This window comes from Tupaia chinensis, unplaced genomic scaffold (genome assembly GCF_000334495.1).
Source record: "Tupaia chinensis unplaced genomic scaffold, TupChi_1.0 Scaffold000208_1, whole genome shotgun sequence".
NCBI lineage: Eukaryota > Metazoa > Chordata > Mammalia > Scandentia > Tupaiidae > Tupaia > Tupaia belangeri.
Genome location: NW_006159683.1, coordinates 3,444,427 through 3,462,369, shown reverse-complemented (window position 1 = coordinate 3,462,369; position 17,943 = coordinate 3,444,427). Strand labels below are relative to the sequence as shown.

Below are 17,943 nucleotides of genomic sequence, written 5' to 3'. Positions count from 1 at the left end.
AATTGCTATACATCATTAAGATTGTGAAGAGACTTTATGAAGCTGGTCCTATATATGTTACCTTTAAAAAAAAAGTATGAAGTTTATTTTTATTTGAGTGTATTGCTAGAAGATTGAAACTGTAGTGAAACTAAAATAATTGGGGAACTTGATATTTTCTCAAAAGAAGAAATTAATTATTAGAAGACCCTTCTAAAGTTAAGGGAAAAGATTATTAAAAATCTTTAAAATCATGGTCATTTAAAAATACAATATTATCCAAAGTGATTGGCAATCTCAATGTAGTCCCTATCAAAATATCAATGGCATTCTTCACAGAAATAGAAAAAGGAATCATAACATTTTTTTGGAATCCCAAATAGCTAAAACGATTCTGTGCAAAAAGAATAAATTTGGGGACATCACTCTACCTGACTTCAAATTATATTACAAAGCCATACTAAACAAAACTGCATGGTACTGGCACAAAAACAGACACACAGACCAATGGACCAGAATAGAGAACCCAGAAATGGATTCATGCATAGCTCACTGATTTTTACTTTTTAGTACTTTAAAGACTCCTTGAGGAAAGATATCATGTCATGCTGAGTCTCTCCTTCAAGTTCCTTGCATGTAATAAATATTGATTAAAGGAAAAAATGACTTCCTCGTTGATTTATTGGGACAAGTGAATTCCTGATTTTTACTTTTTAGTTTTTTTTTTTTTTTTCTGAGAGATTTTCACTGTAGGGCACGTGCGCTCGCCAGACAGACAGAGAGAGACAGAGAGACAGAAAGCGAGAAATCACCCCCCAGGGAGGATGGTCACGCTGCAATCCCTTCTCCTCCATTCTCCTCTCGGGATCTTGGGCACACATGCACACACGCCCGGCGTGAGTTTTAAGCCACCGGGTCCGGGACACGAACCGCGGTCAACTACGTGGGAGTCCAGCGACATAGCCATTACGCTAACTGCTGGTTCCCTGATTTTTACTTTTTAATGATTTCATTTTCATTATGTGTTTGAATTTGCTATAGAGCACATTTGCTCACCAGAGAGAGACAGAGACAGAGGGGAGGGGGGAGTGAAAAAGCAGGTCACTGGGTCCATGGGTGGCCATGTGGAAATCCAGTGCCAAAACTCCATGCTACCTGCTGGCCCTGCCAGTTGATTTTGACCAAGCACCCAAGATAATTCACTGGTGAAAAGATAGTCTCTTCAATAAATGATGTGGGGAAAATGGGATGACTATATACAGTAGAATAAAACTAGGCCTCTATCTCTCACCATATTAAATAAAACTAACTCGAAATTATTTCATTGAGGTTGCTTCCAAAGATGCTTGAACTTCCAAAGTGTATTGTATATCTTAGAAATGGCAATCCAGTGTGGGACATGCATGACATTTTTGATTATTTGTTTATAAGGACTCTTTCTAGTGACAGTTTTCATCAATAGGCTGGTCTCAACACAGCAGTTAAATGAGTTAAGTGCCATGCATAGGGAGCTGGATCCCACACTTCGGACCTGACCACAGTTTGAACCTAGCTGTGGCAACTTGAAAACATGACAGGTATATATGTGTGCCCAAAATCCTCACAGGATGGAGAGATGAAAGAATGACATGACCACACCTCATTAGGACATTCATATTCTCTCTCTCTCTCTTTTTCTCCCTCTCCAGTGAGCTCACACACTCTCTGGTAATTTAAAAAAAAAAATCAAGGTAATACAAGAGGAAATAAAAATGAATGAGAAAAATTGAAGTCAGAACTAAATATATTTCCATTCTAAATGTTATGTCTAAGTGTACAATTTACACATCTATCCAAAATTTTCTTTTTTTTTAAGACAGCAATGCCATTTTCTTTTTAAATATTTTAAGATGGCAATGCCATTTAATTTATTTATTGTCATTCTTCAATTTGACCAGAGAGAGACAGAGAGAGAGGGAGAGAGAAAGGGAGAAAGAGAATGCAGGCCAGCAGGTCTGGGACTCACGGTCGGCCATGTAAGAATCCAAGGCCTTAATCACCATGCCACCTGCTGGCCCCCCAAATTTTCTTAATCATAATTTCAACCATTCTATGTTCACTGGGATAAAAACATTTATAAAATATGGTCTCCCTGAAAAGGATAAAGTAAGGAAGTATCATTCAAGGATCGTTCATTCTTTTCACAATAATTAATTCCTACCGTGTAATTATAATCAAAAAATTTTTTGAGGCTCTATTAAATCTTATTCTGCACAGTATTTACATCAGTATCTCTGTAGCTCTGTCCTTATTTTATCATCTGCTAGCCCCTCAACAATATCTGATCTTCAGAAGCAGATTCCTCAAACCTAGAATTATAGGTAGAACTTGATATACTCTAAACAAACTTGAATTACACTTTTTCAAATAGAAAAAGGTGGGGAAGAGACCATCCCCATAGCCTGGTGATTAAGGGAGCCAGATCCCACTGGCTAGATCCCACATGGAATTTCAGATCCTGAATCCAGTCACTTGAAACACAGGCTGGGCATGTGTACTTGCATACCCAAAATTCTGACAGGGTGGAGAAATGGAGGTGAAGGGATTGCAGTATAACTGAGCCTCACTGGGGAGTGTTTTTGCCCTCTCTCTGTCTCTCCCCCAGCAAGTACACATGCCCTATTGAAAAAAAAAAAGAAAAATAGGATAATCATACTCATGCCATTTCTCCCTGTGCACATTAAATAAACATGTATCTTTGCTTTTTAAAGAGAAAGAAAGAACATAAATCTCTTTCTTAGTGTTTAAGTTAGATCTCCTCATAAGTTTTCAATTTCCTAGTCCTTGATGGTACATAAGATGATTTTAGATGTGACAGTGTTTTAAGTTTTAATAGCTATGTTCTTACATAATATATATTAGAAATAGATATCTAGCAAAGTGATAATGATGTAAAGTGGGAGCCCACTTAAAGAAAATATAAAGTGAAAAAAGTATATGGGGTTGGCCCCATAGCATAGCAGTTAGATGCTATACAGTCAAAGCCAGAACCCACATGGCCAACCAGGGTTTGCGTCTTGGTCCTGTTGGCCTCACGCCAAATAGCTGTGCACCCAGGATCTGGAAGGGAAGGAGAATGAGAGGGAAAAGGATTGTGGCATGACCAATCTTTTCTAAGGGATTTGTTCTCTCTCTCTCATGTGTGTACTCTCTAGCATTAATAACAACAACAAAAAAGTGTGTGGATAATATGCAGATATGGCAAGAAATTGTAAGGATGATGTGCAAATGACTAAAGTTTCAGAAACATGAGCAAGTGGGAATCAAAATACACAAATATGGCAGAAATGGCACAAATACACGATAGGGGAATTTGAAAATAGAGAAATTTAGAAACGGGAATATAGAAATGAGAAATCTATTTAAAATGTGACAAACTGAATTTTTCTTTATTAAAATCTACAGCGTCTAATGTAGTGGTTCTGAATTTGTTATCTACTAAGACTTACCCGATGGCTTTCATACCCATGGGCATTCTCCTGAGATACACAGTTCCCATGCCTTCATCACTCCACCTCGCTCTCTCTACCATTCCAGGAAGTATTTTGGAAAACAAGCAAATGAAAAACATTAGAATAAGAAAAATCTTTACTCCACTCTAATTCACTTTTTAATTCATTATTTATTTATTTACTTTTAGGTTTTTGCCATAGGGTATGTGTGCTTGCTAGAGAGAGACAGGGAGACACAGAGAGAGGGAAAGGAAGAAAGCACACTCCGGGGTGTAGCCACGCTGCAATCCCTTCTCCTCCATTCTCCTCTCAGGATTTCTGGTACACACACACACACACACATGCCCAGCATGATTTTCAAGCCACTGGGTCCAGAACCTAAACCATGGTTGGCCCTGTGAGACTCCACCTCCTTAACTACCACACCACCTGCTACTCTCTAATTCACTTTTAAAAGAGCAAATTTACAAGTGTGTTCTGTCATTTTTGCTAGTGCTTGGTTTTCAGCACACGCCATGATGGATTGCCTCTTGCCAGAATGTCAGTCCGCTTGAGCGACAGCAGGTTTACACACAAGTTTTGGTGTGCAATATCACGTTTAGACGTCTGTGTTGGCAATCTGTGCTTTAGGGATTGTTCTTTTCACTGCCTCTGACCTGATAATACGTCCTCTTCTCTTTAACACGTACAGACTGTTGGGCGAGAGTTGATGCTCCATCTGATTGAGTATCTTGTAACTGGTGATGGGAAAGACCCTGAAATCACAAATCTGATCAATAACACCCGGATACACATCATGCCATCGATGAACCCGGATGGATTTGAAGCTGTCAAAAAGCCTGACTGCTTTTACAGTAATGGAAGGTAATGATGAGGTCATTTGTCTCTACTTAAAAACAAAGCAACACAAAGACTTCCATCGGGCACCCATTGGCACTGACAAGAGGAGTTTCTCTCTCTCTTAATTTGCTGTAGAGTGCATGAGCTTGTTTGGAGGGAGAAAGAGAGTGAGAAAGAGAAATAGAAAGCAAGAAAGCATCTCCTTGGAGGTGATGGCCATACCTCAGTCCCTTCCCTTCCATTCCCCTCAGTATTCTGGGCATTCATACGCTCACACTCAGTGTATTTCTCCAGCTGCCATTTCTGGGACTTGAACTATTCAGTTGACTATGTGGGATTCCGCCACCTTAACTACTATGCCACCAGCTGGCCCAAGAAGAGTTATCTAATAGTTGAATACCTGAGAGTCTGTATTGTGTTGTTGATGTGCTAAAGCTCTGAGGGCTTCCCATTGCTTGTAGGATAAGATGTTAAAATCCTGAGCAAGGCTGCTTCACCTCTAGGCCCCTCTACTCCTTGACCTTCACGTGCTACTCACCCCCACTCACCCCACTTCAGCCTCTCTGACCACCCCCCAAGGTTTTCTTACTCAGACATTTCACACATGCCATTTCCTACTCTCACTCACGCCCACTGATTAAATAATATATCCTCCAAAACTCCTTCCCCACCCTGTCATTTTAGGTCCGTCGTATCCTCTCAGATCACCGGCACTGCCTCTTCGCAGCACAACTGTTAATGTCTGATTCCTTGTCTAATGTCTCTCTCCCTATTAAACTGCGAGCAAGAATCTCATCCACTATAAATCCCAAATGTCTAGAATAGTCCCCGGTCCTTGATAACTACTGCTGGTTAACTTATTAAGCTTGTAGTCCAAAAACTAACTGAAAAAAAAAAAAAAAAAAAGCAGTAGGTCTCGTCGTAGCTCACATGTAAACAACTAATTTTCTTTCAAACTGCCATGAGAAGTTTGGAATTTCTCAAATGTCTAATATACATTTATATTTGTGCAATTTGTAAATGTGTTTGCTTTATTAAAATATAAATAAAACCTCACCATTTGATTCCCTTCCATTTTAAGTTTTTCTAGCATATTTAAACATGCCCACCCCACTCATTAGATTACACTTATTGCTGTTATCAATTACTATTTAACAAACTACCCCAAAATTGAATATATTTTTATCTTTCTTAGAAAATGTATTTATTGTGGGCCAACTCTGCACGGTTCAAGTCTTAGACCTAGCAGCTTGAGAAATACCTGGTTCATATGTGTGCATGCCCCAAATCCCAACGGAGAAGTGGAGGAGAAGGGACTGTGGCATGACCATGCCCCATTGAGGGTGCTTTCTCTCTCTCTAACTCTTTTTGAACTTGGCATTCATCAGGCATAGAGTGAAATTGGATATAGATCCTCTCACAAGAGGTAACATGGCTAAGACAGGATACAACTGGAGCTCTCCCATGTTGGTCAGCCTTCCAGAGCATGGTTCTACTGCTGTGCTACCATTCAGCCCGAATTTAGTGACTTAAAATATCAACCTTTTTAATTTATTATCAATTCTGTAAGTCAGGAATCTGGGGTCTCAGTTTAAATCTGTCCAAGATAGCTAGCCTGGCATCTCAGTTCTGCCGTCACCTGGGTTGCTCCTTTCTCCGTGTGGACTCTCCATGTGGCTACTATCAAGTCTAAGGGTTCTAAAGGAGAATGTTCTACAAGCAAAAGTCTCAAAATGCAAACACTTATCAACCCTCTGCTTGTGTCACAAAAGTTAATGTCCCATTGGCGAGAGCAAGTCGCACGAGAGGGGAAAGTGTGAGGTGTGGAGGCCACCAAGGCAACCCCCATCACACTTATGTTCGTATTTGGAAAAATCACCTTGAGCCCAAAACAAAGTCTATGCACTGCGAGAATCCATTCCCTCACACACACACCCAAAAAAAAACTAAAAAATTCTTTCTTTTAAAGGGAGAATTATAATGAGTATGACCTGAATAGAAATTTCCCTGATGCTTTTGAATTTAATAATGCAACAAGACAGCCTGAAACTATGGCAGTCATGAAGTGGCTGAAAACCGAGTCATTTGTCCTCTCTGCAAACCTCCATGGCGGTGCTCTTGTGGCCAGTTACCCATTTGATAATGGCGTTCCAGGTAAGCAAATGTAGCCCGCTCTGGCTTTCTAAGTCAGGAGGAGCTATAACCTCTGCCTCTGAGTGAGAATAAACTCTTCTTCCCTCACTTACCTTCTCTGCAGGAATGAGAAGAGCCTCGTTTTTCCAGCCCTGTCCCATCTTTCCTGTAATTCTTTCTTATTTTTTAAGAATTATTTATTTAATTTTATTTATTTATTTATTTATTTATTTATTTATTTATTTATTGCTATAGGATACATGTGCTCACCAGAGAAAGACAGAGAGAGAGGGGAAGTGAGTAAGTAAGCCACCAGGTGTGGGACTCAAACCACAGTTGGCCATGTCGGAGTCTTAACCACTACACCAGCTGCTGGCCCTGCTTCCTATAATTCTTAAAGCAGTAGATGGGCAGGGTGGCTCAACTGATAGTCGACAACTTGACTTTCATCCATGATACAGTAAAATGGGATGTGGTTTATCTCACAAAAGGCAGAATGGCTAAAGAAAGTAAAACTAGAACTTTCTTTGCTAATCCTATGAATAATAATTACAGACTCCTCTTAAAACTCTGGGGGGGGGGGAAGTTGGCACTGTTGTTAAGGGTGCTGGACTCCCACATAACTGACCACAGTTCAAGTCCCAGACCTGGTGGCTTGCTTTCTCTCTCTTTTTCTCTCTCTCTCTCTGTCCCTCTTTGGTCAAATTTTAAAAAAATAAAGTTAAATAAAATAATTCAAAAAAAAAAAAAAAAACTCTATAGGATGAGGTATGTACAAAAGAGTTAGAATACCATACAGGCTTAATTTAACACCTGCAGTACCTATGAAATGTTTTCTGGCCTTCAGAAATTAGCAAGAGTAATTAAGAGGCTATTTAATTGGTAAACTGACTTAGAAGGCGTTTGGATATGTATATGACTTATTTTGTGAGCTATTACACTGTATGTGTTTATTGAAAAGTAGAAAAAAAGAGTAAAGGGAGTGTTTGTGAAAGAAGGTGGAGGATTTCTCTGCAGAGAAATTAAAGCCTTTGAGTGCAGTGTGACTATGTATTTGCTAACATGGTTGTGTGTGTTCCTCTTAGTCAAAAGTCCGTTGAAAGGTTTTGGTTTGTCTTTCTCATACAGCAACTGGGACGTTGCACTCCCGAAGCCTGACTCCTGATGATGATGTTTTTCAGTATCTCGCACATACTTACGCTTCCAGAAATCCCAACATGAAGAAAGGGGATCAGTGTAAAAATAAGATGAACTTCCCCAATGGCGTTACAAATGGGTACTCTTGGTATCCACTCCAAGGTAAGTTTCCTTCATTTCTTCCATGTCCTTACTGCCTTCACCCAGAGATCCCAAATGGTTTATGTTGACCCAGCAATTGTCGAAATATCTTCAGACACAGTGCAGTCCCCTTCTGTCGTGCTCCCAGTGGTTAATACCAGAAGACCACTAGAAGCGATGTACAGTTTGAGAGAATAAAGGCTCTCCTTTATTCATTCAGACACTTCACCTTCTCCTGAGCCAGGAGGATGAGTAAGACACAGACCCTCTCTAGACCTTATCTTCAAGTTTAATAGGGGTGATAGACATGCAAATAAATAATTGCAGTAGCAGTGTAATTAGAGTAAAAATAGAGACTTGGAAAAGAGTGTACCACCGGGTATAAAGCCAAAATACAATAGGAAGTAGAGAAGACCCTGGAGGAATTCAATGTTTATATCCAGTCTAACACAGAAGGCTGCTACTTGGATCCAGCTAATTACTGTCCTGTAGGAGGAGGAGTATTGCCAGTTCTTATAGTTTGTAAAAGAAGCTGTAATTGTCCATGAAGTATCATGATTTTAAGCAAGTTTGCAGGCTACATAAAAGAGCTCATTAGGCAGGGTACAACAGGAAGGGGGCAGTTTTCCACCCTTGGAACAGTTGGGCCAGATAAAGAAGGGGGTAAGACTGCCATGTAGGGAGCCTGCAAGAAAGGATATTCTTTTTTTTTTAATTATTATTTATTTAATTTTATTTATTTATTCATTAATCTATTTTCATTTGATCAGAGAGAGAGAGAGAAAGTGAGAAAGCAAGCCACCAGATCTGGGACCCAAACTGTGGTTGGCCATGTGGGAGTGCCCAACACCTTAACCACGACGCCATCTGCTGGTCCCTGTGAAAGTACATTCTTATCAGAAGGAATAAAATCAGCTGGCCAGGGGTGTCAGAGAACTCATTCTCTTTTGGGAACTGAACAGTAATAGGAGGATCCAGGGTTGGAGGAGCAAGCAGGAAGGCAGTGGGCTGGGCCTGGGATTCCCTGCCTTAGTGGGAAGCATTCCCTATGGACCATCCAATCAAAAGCAAGCTGTAGTCTACATTTCTGCATGCAGGCCACTTCCAAAGGTGCCTTCCCTGTAATCTTATACAAAAGCTGGTACTTTTGTGTCTGGGCAGTTCTCTGCCAGTGCTCCAGGTGACGTGAACAAGCATAGACCAGGGCTGATAGGCAGTAGGTCCAGCTAGGCACCACACCCTTCCCACAATACCCCCACCTTCTCTCTGCCGTCCAAGATCCAGTCCCCTCCCCACCTTAGGGCTCCAGCATAGTCTGTTCTTCACTCTTTAGAGCTCCTGCCCAGGGCCAGAGTGGTCCTTTGTGTTCACTGTAACGTTCAAGACCAATCCAGATGTCTAGGAAATTAACTAGGAACACTTGCTGGAGGGAATTGTTCCTACCTGTGCTGTGTATCCTCCTCAGAGGTCAGCTGTGTATCCTTCTCAAAATTAAAAAGGCAGAGCCAGCTGCTCTTGAGGAGCCTACAGCAAATGTTCTTGCTGGGCCAGCAGGTGGCATAGTGGTTAACATGGTGGACTCTCATATGGCTAATTGTGATTCGAATCCCAGACCTGGAAGCTTGAAAATCATGCCAGCCGCGTGTGCACGTGTGCCCCAAATCCCAGGAGAATGGAGAAGGGATTGCAGTGTGGCCATCGCCCCCGAGGGGTGATTTCTCACTTTCTCTCTCTCTCTGGCAAGTGCACGTGTCCTGTAGGTGTTTGGTTGGTCAGGCTTCACTGGCCCCTATCCATAACTACATACACTCTCCACGCTGGGCATTCTCAGTCCTGGAGACCTTGCTCATGATCCATAATGTACACCTATTTTCCCTTTTGAATATTTTCTACCTGACACATATCCAGTCAGCCAAGGACTTTTTGTTTACTTTTCTCTCTTTTCCAGCAAAAATGAGTTCAGAGAGAAATGGAAGACCTTAAGATAAGTGAAGGAAATAGAATGGACAGAAAAATTCTTTTAACTGGAATCTGAGCCTGCATTGATAATTACTTAATATTTTAATCATATTATGATATAATTTAACCTATTTTTAGTATTAAATTTTTTTTTTGGAGAGGTTTTCGCTATAGGGCGTGTGCGCTCGCCAGACAGACAGAGACAGAGAGACAGAAAGCGAGAAATCACCCCCCAGGGGGGATGGTCACACCACAATCCCTTCTCCTCCATTCTCCTCTCGGGATCTTGGGCACGCACGCACACGCACCCGGCGTGAGTTTTAAGCCACCAGGTCCGGGACACGAACCGCAATTGACTATGTAGGAGTCCAGCAACATAGCCATTACGCTAACTGCTGGTTCCCAGCATTAAATTTTTTTTTGAACTTATAGTACTTTCCAAATATCCTGAAGGATTTTTTTTTTTTGGAGAAGTTTTTGCTACAGGGCACGTGTGCTCACCAGAAAGACAGAGAGAGAGAGAGAGAGACATAAAGCAAGAAATCACCCCCCCAGGGAGGCTGGCTGTGCTACAATCCCTTCTCCTCCATTCTCCTCTTGGGATCTTGGGCATGCACACACACGCGCCTGGCGTGAGTTTAAGCTACCAAGTCCGGGACTCGAACCGCAGTTGACTACATGGGAGTCCAGCGATATAGCCATTATGCTAACTGCTGGTCCTAAGAAATTTAAAAATACATATCTTCTTGGGAAAATATCAAGTGTAACAACTTAAAACCTGTCAGAAGCTACTTTCTTGAAAGTTACTGTATTTCTTCAAATCCGAGATGCCATTCCGTGTAAAGCACCACATATCGCCAAGAAAGGGGAAAAATGTTTTCAGTTAAACACATGATTTTTAGATTATTTTATTTATTTTAAATTTGCTATAGGGCATATGAGCTTACCAGAGAGAGAGACATACAGAGAGAGACTGGGAAAGTGAGAAAGCAAGTCATGAGGTCTGGGACTCAAACTGAAGTTGGTCATGTGGGAGTCCATCCCCTTAACCACCATGCTACCTACTGGCTACAATACATGATATTTGTTTGTTTGTTTAATTTTGTGAAAGGGCACATGTATTCACCAAAGGGAGACAGACAGAGAGAGAAAGCAAGCACCCCCCATGGGAGGTGGTCACACTGCAACCCCTTCTGCTTCGTTTCTCCTCCTTTTGGGATTTTGGACATGCACACGTATGCGCCCAGCATGTTTCTTCAGCCACCAGGTCTGGGATTCAAATTGTGGAGACAGCCATGTGTGATCCAGCTGCCTTAACCACCCTGCCATGGGCTGGCCCAACACATGATGTTTTTCAGCCATGGCATTTAAGATACATTGCAATTCAGAGACATTAAATATAACAGGTTTTGTATTTTAGAAAATATGAAGTGATTATAACCCTTTGGCAAATGTACACATGCTCTGGCAGGTTGGTTTTTCTGTTTGTTTGTTTGTTTGTTTGTTTTTAATGTAAGTTAGGAAAGAAATACAATGTGAGGAACCAGCAGTCAGCGTAATGGCTATGTCGCTGGACTCCCATGTAGTCGACTGCAGTTCAAATCCCAGACCTGGTGGTTTAAACTCACGCCAGACACATGTGCGTGCGTGCCCAAGATCCTGAGAGGAGAAAGGAGGAGAAGGGATTGCGGCATGGCCATCCCCCCTGGGGGGGTGATTTCTCACTATCTCTCTGTGTCTCTCTGTCTTTCTGGCAAGCACACGTGCCCTATATCAAAAAACCTCTCAAAAAAAAAAACAATTTGAAGAATTTCTTTTGTAATGCAGGATCTTAAAAAAAATATCTGGAAGTAAGAACTAGAAAACAAGCATGAGCCATGGCAACCCCAGAAGCAACAGGGATCTGGGTTTTTTACATCCTGAGAGTCAGCAGAAACACTTCTTGCTTGTCTCCAGGAACACTGGTGTGGTGGGTAAGAGCACGGGCATTGAGCAAGATGGCCTAGGCTCCAATTCTGCCATTCACTGGCTAGAATCCCAACATCTTATTTAACATCTGTGGTGACGTTTCCTCATCTGTAAAATAGGAGCACGGATTGCTGTGTGGATTACAACAAGGACTTTGAACAGTACCTAGCAATGGTGAATACCCAATAAATGCCGGGCTTTGTTACTCCCCCAAATTAGGGTACTTAGCTTTACATAATCAATGTACTTCTAAATTGTTCCTAGAAATATTTTTAAAGAAATCTAATTCTAACATATCCATTTAAAGTGTAATTTAAAGACTGTCCCACAGCCTGATGCTTAAGGGTGCTAACACACATGTACATGCATACCTAAAATCCCTAAAGGATAGAGAAATGGAGAGGGAAATTGCAGGATGACCACAACCCACTGAGTGGTGCTCTCTCCCTCTCCTCTCTCTCTCTAGCAAGCACACACATGCTCTGGCAATTTTTTTTTAAATGTAAGTTAAGGAGGAAATGCTATCTGAAGAATTTCTTTTGTAATGTAGGATCTTAAAAAAAAAAAAAAGCTTAAAGAACCCTTCCCTCCATGCCCCTCACTTAATGATTCACAGTTGAACTTCGGTCAGCATGGATCCAGGAACCCATCTGTGAATATTTAGGGTTGCCTGGTCATGGCTGGGTAATAAAATGTCAAGCCTTGATTTTACATGCTAATATGTCAATTTCACCTTTTCCTGTTTACATGTACTTTCCCTTACAACTGTCTGACTCACTTGTCCCCAAGGTACGTGATACTTGGCTCCACTCCAGTTGTAGACCTTAACAAAATTAAATGTGCTTGTGTTTAGGTGGAATGCAAGATTACAACTATGTCTGGGCCCAGTGTTTTGAAATTACATTGGAGCTGTCATGCTGTAAATATCCTCGTGAAGAGAAGCTTCCATTCTTTTGGAATGATAACAAAGCCTCACTAATTGAATATATGAAACAGGTGCACCTAGGTATGTGAGATTTTATTATTATTATTATTATTATTAACACAAAATGTAGCATCTGATAAGACCTTTGGGTTGAGAACAAGTCAGCCTCTATGTACTAATGGTGAAGGATGTTCTCTGCCTGAGATCTGCAGAGGGTGAGAAGTGCAGGGCCCATTGGTTCATATAAGACAAAGCACGACACATGCTGCTTAAATACGGAGGCATAGCAAGTCAGAGTACCCCTCATTGTATATGGTGAATGACCTGGAAATCAGCAAGCCATCAGGAAAACAGGATGTTACCCTGTTACATCAGTTCCCATTTAGGAAAAAAGCCAAGTTTGCTTCTCAGTGGCCATAAAACAGACACAGAGAATGCTGAACACACCATTTTGCATTTTTTCCAGGATTGGGGTGGTGACCTAGCACTATTAGCTTCGACCCTTCCCACTCCTCAACCGTGCCAAATGACCTGGGGCTGGAAGTCTTCCCAGGCTGTTTTCTGTAGGCCGGCTGGCCTTCATCACAGAAGACTAAATGAACGTGGGAAAGGAGTGGTGGCTCTCAGACACATGCAGCAGATCCACCAGGAAGGTTTGTTCAGATTGCCAGGCCCCATGGCAAGTGTCTGAGTTAGTTAGTGGTCTTGAATTGCTAACGTCTTCCCAGGTGGTGTGGATGCCACAGGGCCAAGAGCCAGGGATTATGCTTAGAAAACTATTGCAGTAGAGAAACACACCACTTGAGATGATGATGAAATCACGTCAGTTTAACTGTCGGTGTCTCTTTGGGCAGAGTTTGGAATTGCTCTTCTGTGCTGTCAAGGTGAAAGTGATCTTTTTCCATTCAGAATGGCGTAGGGGAAGAAATACCCATCAGTAATGGGCATAAAGGTTATGTTACTACATCAAGTCAAAGTGGAGCGTGGTCAATTTCATGGGTCTATTGCATAATTGCTGGAATGTTTTGCATGCGTTATTCCAGAACTTCCCACCTGCTAAGGCGATGGTAAAGGATGAGGGAGGATAGCACAGAAGCATGGAGCTAAGTGCAAAGGAAATTAGCCACTTTCCTTTGCCACACATCCCTGAAATGGATGCCTTTACCCCCTTTTATGCCTGCATCCCTAACCTGCACCCCCGAACCAGAACAAAAGTACCAAAGATTATTGGTGAACTCACAGGGCTGCGTCTTCCTGGTTGAGTCATGGTTGATTCCCTATGATTGAGGATGTTATACAATATCCTTTCTTTTTTTACTAGCATCTAAATAAACTTACTACTGGGTCTTTTTTCTTCCTCATTGCTATCACTATTTGTGGTCCTCTCTTCTAATACTCCGGTGTTCATTCTACAGTTTTCTCACGAGGCTTATGTTCACTTAACCTTTCTATAACATTTCTACCTATGTTGACCCTTTAGTGCAGAGGTTCCTAATCCCCGACCTGTGGACTGGTGCCAGTCCATGGCCTGTAGAGGGCCAGGCCATGAACTGCTGCCATTCTACCATTCCACACAGCAGGAGTGGGCTGTGGGTGAGAGAGCCAGGGTTGGTTTGTGTTTGCAGTCGCTCCCCATCACTCACATTGCCTCCTGGGCTCCACCTCCTATCAGATCAGTGGCAGTACTGGATTGTCATGAAAGTGTGAACCCTATTGTTGTGCAATTGTTTCATTGGATACTACAGTGTGGTACTGGTGGAAATGGAGTACCCAGTGGATGTGATATGCTTGGGTCATCCTGGACTAACTCTCCCAACCCGCACCCCTGGTCTGTGAAGGGATTATGTTCCACAAGGTGGTTCTCTGGTACTAGGAATGCTGGGACTGCTGCTTTAGTGTGTTACTTCAGCTATTTTTTTTTTTTACATTTATTTTATTCATCACAGAAAATGTGCAAATACACGAGAAGGGAGAATGAAGGACCCTTGACAGTGTCCCATTATATTGAAATCCCCTTTCTCTAGCCCTCAAGCTGTCAGGATCTTGGGCACCCTCTGGGTTTTCACACCAACTTTGAACGCACAGTCAGCCAGGTGTCTTCTAGCACTGCGGTTCAGTTTGCTACCAACTGCATCATCATGCTGAGCCACCGTGCTATTCTTTTCTAAAACTCATCCTCCATCAAAATCAACATGAGAGTGCTACTGAACGTGAAATATGCACCATGTAGCTGCAGTGCTGCTGAGTTGTCAGAAAAATCATGACGAGTTTTGCATAGAAAATCATGCCATGACTTTTCCGACAATCCATTATTTTCAGTTTCAATCTAGCTATGAAGAGTATTCACCAAGCACTAAATAAAGAAGAGCTCTGAAGTATCACACTGACACAGTGCCAGTGGAAGGACTTTGCATATAGATAAGTGGTAATACAAATCACAACATAACTGTGGTTGCTATTATTAATTTGGAGGGCTTGCAAATCCATTTACTCCAGGTTTTATAAAGCATACTTATCCATCTGCCTGTTCATGGAATCACGTATGAACTCACTTAAAAATATATGCACTAGCACAGCAACCCTGCCCCCTTGTGGTTTAAGACAGAGCCTTCTTTTCTAATTTTTATTTACATTAAATTGTGCATCTTTGTAGGATGCAAAGTTTTCAAAGCATTTATGCAGTGTGTGACCATATCAATCATTTTCAACAAAGAACATCACCTTATGCCATAATAAAATAAAAACATCCTTTTATTTATCCTGTTGTGATATTCTGTTTCATAACCTACTTGGCTTATTGACATACATTCTTGTGTCTGTTAAACCCTTTATTCCTGAGCCCCTGACACCCACCCCCAACACCTTATGCAGTCACTGATATCTAGTTGTTGTCTTTAATTCTGTGTCTTCAGATCTTTCCATTTCTGCCATCATGTGCAGGTTATTTGGTATATACTGAGCAGGTACATAGTTTTTGTCTTTCATAGTCTGGTTTATTTCACTTAGCATTGAATCTTCCAGATTCATCCACTTTGTATCAAATGACAGAATCTCACTGGTTTTTTATGCCTGAGTAGAATTCCAGTGTATATGATCCAAATTTTTAAAAACCCAGTCCTCAATTTTTGGACACTTAGGTCAATTCCATATCTTAGCTATTGCGAATAATGCTGCAATAAACATGAATGTGCAAATGTCTCTCCAACTTGTCCTTTGGATAAATACCCAGGAGTGGGTCATGTGGTTGGGTGATATCTCATTGTGGTTTTGATTTGCATTTCCCTTATGATAAGAGATTTCAAACATTTCCTCATATACTTTTTGGTGATTTGTATGTCTTCCTTTGAGAGTTGTCTCTTCAGATCAATTGCCCATTTTTAAATTGGATTGTTAGTTTTTTCTGCAGGTGAGCTGCTTGAATTCTCTCTATATATATTGTTTATCAATCCCTTATCTAAAGCAGAGTTTGCAAATATTTTCTCTCATTCTATGAGTTGTCTCTATTGTTTCCTTTGTTACGCAGAAGGTTTTTAGCTTGATGTAATACCACTTGTCTGTCTCTGGAGTTGTTACCTGTGCTTTAGGGGTCATATTAAAGAAATCCTCTTAGTATTTTGGGCATGCACACGCATGCACCCAGCATGAGTGTCAAGCCTCCAGGTCTGGGATTCGAACTGCAGTCAGTCATGTGGGAGTCCAGTGATGTAACCATTACGCCATCTGTTTGTCCCAATTCCTGCATTTTTAAATTTGTAAAGGCTGGTTTTGTGTCCTCTTATGTCTGTGTGTAGTTGAGAAAATTGTGTACTTTGTAGCTGTTGGGTGAAATGTTCTATAAATGTCAAGTCCATTTAGTTTATGGTAACATTTAGCTGCTATTAATAGTTTTGTTATTTTCCTAGTTTAGTTTAATAATGAAACTATCTTTTTTTGGAGAGGTTTTTGTTATAGGGCGCATGCACTCACCAAAAAGATAGAGAGAGAGACAGACAGAAAGCAAGAAATCACCCCCTCAGGGGGCGATGGCCATGCCACAATCCCTTCTCCTCCATTCTTCTCTCGGGACCTTGGGCATGCACGCACACACACCCAGTGTGAGTTTAAGCCACTGGGTCCAGGACTTGAACTGTGGTCAACTACATGGGAGTCCCAGCAACATAGCCATCACACCATCTGCTGGTCCCAAAACTATCTTTTAAAACAGTTATATGGAATGATTATATTTACTTAATAGGAAGGGTTCTCTCTCCACTGGTACCCAATAAAGAGCCAAAGCATGGTTTTGTTTGTGCATGATAGTAGCAAACACCTTTTATTGGTATTGCTCTGGTCTAAGGGACTTGCTATTTGTCAAGCTGCATTGCATTCACTGATTGTTTCACCACTGCTAAGATCCCACTGAGTCTCAGGGACCCATCTAGACTCTCTGACTGGCCTTGTCTAGGCAGGAAAGGCCTTCTGCTTCAGGGAAGGGCCTGCCAAGAGGACAGGACTCTGAGTGAAGACCAAGCTATTTTTTGCATCTGGCCATACATGAAAGCTTGAGCAAGCACTTGTCTGAACCTGAATTTAGTCAATCGCAAGTTGATGTAATAGCATCACATCAGCTTATTTTAAGACTTTGATGGGATTATTCTTTCAATAAGAACTCATTGCAGATCTTAATCTAAATTTGGGCTCTTTGGTACTGTGTAGTTATGCTTAGATGTTTGGATGGGCTGAGGGCATCTGTAGACAGTAAAGCAAAAGTAGCAAAGGAGGGCAAGTGAATTCTGGGGACCTGGAATGTCCTACTTGTCCCCTTCTCCAAAGAGAAGCAAAGATGAGCAAATATGGTGTTACCTGCTGCTGCCATCTCTCCCCTGGACTTCTCAAAGCAGGTCTGAGCCCAGAGGTATGGGGATGGCTCACAGCACCCAGAAACCTAAACAACCTGGGCCTAAGAGAATCTGGTATGTGCTGAGTTCCAGAGCCTGTGGGACACAGATATGATTATCAGACCCAAATGGGGGCAACCGTGAACATTAGGTGGGGACGAAGTGTGAACAAGCAGTCTCTGTCTTGTCCCAGCTCTGACTTGGAACTATGGCCAACAGATATAGACTTTGAGCTGCCACCCAGCAAGGACTTTTTCTTCAGGTAGCAAATACATTTCCAAAGGGATAGTTTTGCATTTCTCCCCTGTATCTCCAGGTGTAGCCACAGAATTTAAGTTGCAGGTTTTATGTCTTCTCCTTTATCATCTGAGCTTGTTTCAAGTTTTCATTTATTTATTTATTTCTGTTCCCCTGACATAATAGTGCTGGCTCTCTGCATCTCTTCCAGCCTACCAGTCTTTTTGAATGTTTCAACTCCAACATACAGTATTTT

At 41.5% G+C, this 17,943-nt stretch overlaps 1 protein-coding gene across 1 annotated transcript in view; it reads left to right on the top strand.

Annotated features, from left to right (window-relative positions):
- CPM (carboxypeptidase M) overlaps positions 1-17,943 on the top strand; it is a 91,894-nt gene that overhangs the window by 63,856 nt on the left and 10,095 nt on the right. The window contains exons 3-6 of the mRNA XM_006147293.3: positions 4,162-4,334; positions 6,280-6,464; positions 7,572-7,742; positions 12,502-12,654. Of these exons, the coding sequence (XP_006147355.1) occupies positions 4,162-4,334; positions 6,280-6,464; positions 7,572-7,742; positions 12,502-12,654 (682 nt within the window). The remainder of the gene's footprint in view (positions 1-4,161; positions 4,335-6,279; positions 6,465-7,571; positions 7,743-12,501; positions 12,655-17,943) is intronic.